Source organism: Orycteropus afer, unplaced genomic scaffold, assembly GCF_000298275.1.
Source record: "Orycteropus afer afer isolate SDZICR_OR568_19922 unplaced genomic scaffold, OryAfe1.0 scaffold00074, whole genome shotgun sequence".
NCBI classification, from domain to species: Eukaryota; Metazoa; Chordata; class Mammalia; order Tubulidentata; family Orycteropodidae; genus Orycteropus; species Orycteropus afer.
Genome location: NW_006921661.1, coordinates 7,224,332 through 7,228,988, shown reverse-complemented (window position 1 = coordinate 7,228,988; position 4,657 = coordinate 7,224,332). Strand labels below are relative to the sequence as shown.

General features: G+C 40.1%; 1 protein-coding gene across 1 annotated transcript in view; it reads right to left on the bottom strand.

Annotated features, from left to right (window-relative positions):
• P4HA3 (prolyl 4-hydroxylase subunit alpha 3) overlaps nt 1-4,657 on the bottom strand; it is a 76,672-nt gene that overhangs the window by 40,510 nt on the left and 31,505 nt on the right. Inside the window, exon 4 of the mRNA XM_007940946.2 lies at nt 2,726-2,875. Coding sequence (XP_007939137.1) covers nt 2,726-2,875 — 150 coding nt within the window. The remainder of the gene's footprint in view (nt 1-2,725; nt 2,876-4,657) is intronic.

Here is a 4,657-nt window from a genome sequence, read left to right as displayed (position 1 = left end):
TCCACAGAAGAAAAGATGAGGCAGTCTACTTCTGTAAAGATTGACAGCCTTGGAAACCCAATGAGGGTCACTCTGAGTTGGAATCAACTCAGTGGCAGTGAGTTTGGTTTGGTTTTGGATATATTAAAAATATATATTAAATTTTATATGACAATGAGAGGTTCATGGAGAGACATGTACTCCTAATTAAGTGGGATAAAAAGGGAATATAAATCACCTATAAGACAATGCCATATGTGTTCTGTTACTATAAGAAAGTGCTGTAAGAGTAGAAAGGAGGAAAGTGTAGGGTGTCTGAGGAGAATTAAGAAAGACTTCAGAAGGTAGGTGACATTTGAGCTGTGCCTTGTAAGATAAGTAGAATTTCACCAGACAGAGCACCATTGTGGAAAGAGAGTCTACCAGTGAGTTAGAAACAAAAACAAAAACAAAAAAGAACTAATAATTAGGTACTGTTTTTAAAACTCCATCTTTCAAGGTAATCTGTTTTAGCTTATCTTCTCTGAGTCTCTCATGTCACTTCTCCATTTTCTTCTTTTATTAAATTTCAATTACTTCTCATCTTTCTTTGTTACATTACAGTGATTCTATTTCAGCTTTAATATGTAACAATTGAGAAAGAGAGTTAGGAAGAACACTTTGGAAGGTTTTACAGCAAAAATTCACTAGTACCAGGAACTTCCTTGAAAGGAACAAAACATTTTGTTGCACTGAGAATAATTCTGTTTTGACAACAACACATGGATTTGGACCATCCAAATTCTCCTCCCTTTACTCAGGAAAAGAGGGGAAGAAAAAGGAATGTAGGGAGCAGACATGGCATCTTATCTTTGGAAATTCTAGGGAATTGGCTCCTTGGCAATTTTTCCAGCCTATGTTTGAAGACTGCATAACTCAGGTGGGAATGGGATTAGCTGTACAAAAGAAGGACCATCCCCATATTTAGGGAAGTGAGCTTCCATATAAACCAACCAAAAAAACAGTGCATTTTGATTCATAGTGATACTTTAGGGTTTCCAAGGCTGTGAACCTTCAGGATGCAGAAGGTTTCTCCTGCAGAGCAGCTGGTGGAGCCAAACTGCGAACTTTGCAGTTAGCAGCTGAGTGCTTAATCACTGTGCCCCCAGGACTCCATTTACATATAATATCCTGAATGTAAACCAAAAAACAAAACAAAACCCATTGCTGTCGAGTTGATTCCCACTCATAGTGACACTATAGGACAGAGCAGAACTGCCCCATAGGTTTCCAAGGCCATACATCTTTATGGAGGCAGCCTGTCACATCTTTCTCCTTTGGAGTGGCTGCTGGGTTTGAATCACCAACCTTTTGGTCAGTAGCCAACTGCTTTAACCACATGTCACCAGGGCTCCTTAGTGGATCAGCAGTGCCAAGGAAAAACAATAACAGCTCTAGGATGTACCAAGACTGTACAATTTAACAATGACTCCAGCTCAGTAGCTGGACACTAGACATTTTACAATTAGACGTAATTCCAGATGGGAGAAGATAATATCAAACTCCTTCCTTGCACATTGGCAACATCGTAGCATAATATCTGTGAAGAGTTATGAGTTGCTGAGAACACACAGAGTGATCTATATTTACTATGAACCTATTCAATATTCGTAGATGCAGCTACTGCTGCTACAGGGCATATGGGAGATAATGGTTTCAAAGTGCATTGGAAAGAGCACTGGACTAAAGTCAGACAGACGTGAGTTCTAATTCCAGTTCTATGTGCTTTATGATAAGTTGAAGAATCTTCTGGAGACTCAGTTTACTCAAATGCGATATTAAAAAAGGAAAAAAACAACTCATTGCCATTGAGTCGATTCTGACCCATAGCAACCCCCAGTGTGTTTCCAAGGCTGTAACTCTTTATAAAAGTAGACAGCCTTATCTTTTTTCCACAAAGCAGCTGATGGGTTTAAACCACCCACCTTTTGGTTAGCAGCCAAGTGCCTTAACCACTATACCACCAGAGCTCCTTTATGGAAATAACAAAGTAATTGCCCTACTCAACTCGTATTTTGTTGTTAGGAAGATGAAAGATATGAAAATGCTCAGAAAATTGTAGAGCAGAGACAATTATATTTATTGTGATGAAAGCACTGAAGCTCATTTACTCCCTGTGGTAGTTATGTTTGTGTGTCAACTTGGCTGGGCCTGGTTGAGTGGCTGGGCAGGTGGTGGTAGTTATTCCCCATGAGGAGGCTGGCAATCAGCTCCATGGTGGGATCTCCCACAAGCAGCTGACTAGCTGCCTTTGGGATGTGGTCTGCTTCCTGTATATAAGGAGAAGCTTTGAGAATGGTCTCTAGCCTATGGCACGCTTGGACCCTGCATGTAACCATGTCATTGCTCAGAAGCCTGCTATGCTCTACCGACCTTGGCACGTACAATGGACTTAAGTTAATGGCCTGCCGTGTGGTTTGGTAACAGCGAGACTGTGCCTTTTGACTTGTTAACCTTGGGGTTTCTCAGCCTCAGCAGCCTGCAGCTGTCTGAGTGAAGAAATGCCTGTGGCTCCAGTGGGCTGGGAGCAGGAGGCAGAGCTGGACCCCAAGGTTGAGGGGCTTTCACCCAGCCCCTAGAGCCTGGCACTTTGAACTTGGACTTAAAGCCTCCAAATTGTAAGAATAAACTCCTGTTAGTTAAGGCCATCCCATTTGTGGTGTATCTCTTGTCAGAGCAGTACTAGGTAAATGGAATACTCCCCTACCTGGAAATAGGCAAAGGCCAAGTGATCCAAGGCATCCTCTAGACTTGCCTCATCCTCTGTGTTCCACTCTCCATAAGATCCTCGGAAGAGACTGGCAGCCTCCTCCAGCCATGGAATAGCGTGATAGTAATCCCCCATGTCATAGGCCACCTGTAGGGAACAGAAGGATCATCACTGAAGTCTTAGTCCACAGGTAGAGAGAAGGAAATGACAATTCAAAGAGTAAGAAGGACTTTGGAACCCAAGAAGGCAAGTTTTACTCTCAAATTCATTTTCATTCAATTCCATAATAATTTATTAAGCATACATAATATGCATGGCATATCCTTTGTAGAGAAGGCACATAAGAGTTTTTTCATTCAAAGATATTTATAATCCTGGGGAGAAGAGAAATATGAACTCAAGTAACTTTAACATTGGGCAGAATGGCATGAAAGCTTACAGAAAACAGACACAATATGCTGGGAGGCATAGGGAAGGGAGGAGAGTGGGGAATCTCAGAAGGCTTTATAGAAAAAAAAAAGAGCATCTGAAATGGGGCTTGTGTGAAGATGGAAAAGGATTTCAATGAGCAGAGAATGGGAGGAAGAGCAGTCTAAGATGAGGGAATGGTAGAAACAGAAGCCAAAAGAAAACATGTGTTCAAGTAGCCCATTATGGCTGTAGCCTACAGTAGAGGGGAGCAGAAAATGAACTTAGAAAGGTAGTAGGGGCTCAGCTAATGAGAATCGTGAATGTCATGTTTTTTTAGGAAGATATTGCTGGTAGCAATGTACAGAATAGACTACATTCATTCCAATATTTACTGAATATTTACTGTATTGTAAATACAGAGCTTATAATCAAGTGAGGGGTACAGGAATAAACCAACAATTGTAACACATGTGTAAACATGGAAATGCTATGGGAGCCCAATGGATTTGTTCTGTAGTAAATGCAGTAGAATGCTGGGAATATGGCAACACATACCAGACATAGCACCTGTCACATACTGGAACCAATAAGTAAGTTTAGCAATGTCTTAGGACACAAGGTATATATAAAAGTCAACTATATTTTTAAAGACTAGCAGCAACTAGAATACCAGAATGGCAGGTGGAATTTCCTGGAAGTTGATGTTGGAGCCAGCATGGAATTACAAAGTCAGAGTTGGAAGAATATTCAGAAAATGATCTAATTCTATTATAATTTCCCAGACAGCACAGGATCTAGAGATATTACAACTCTAGTCTAAACAATAAATTAATTCCTATTCCAGGCATCCTGTAGGGTGCCACAAACAGTTTGCACAGAAAGGCTGGCAGTCCAGACCCATCCAGTAGCACAAGAAAAGCCTGGTGATCTGCTTCTGTAAAGATTACAGCCAAGAAAACCCTATGGCACAGTTCTACACTGTAACACAAGAGGTCACTATCAATAGGAATTGACCAGATGGTAACAATTTTGAGTTTCTTTATTTTTTAATCCTAGCTCTGTTATCTTTCTGGACCCTAAGTAAAAAGGTTGAGTTGAAGAATAATCATCAAGAATGATTAATTTTTTTTTCTGCCAAGTTAACAACTTATTTAATTAACATTCTCATGAGAAATTTTAAGCCATAACAGTATGGTAGATTGAGATAACTAGAAGCCTTCCAATCACAAATACTTATAAATTTTGAATAAAATATAACAAGGATTTTTTTATATATATTTGCAGGGAAATTCCAATGTACCAGAAACAAAAAAAAGAGTTGAAAACTCAAGAAATAAGCTTATGAGCTATCCAGAGTGGGGGTGGATGTAAGTCTTAGTAACATTGGTGCTTAGTAACTTTAGGTTATAACTCCTACAATGAGGAGAGAAGATAAGCCTTCCTTGCTAAGCCAACTCAGCTTAGAGTGCTGAGTTGATTCCAACTCATAGTGATCCTATACGACTAGAACTGCCCCCA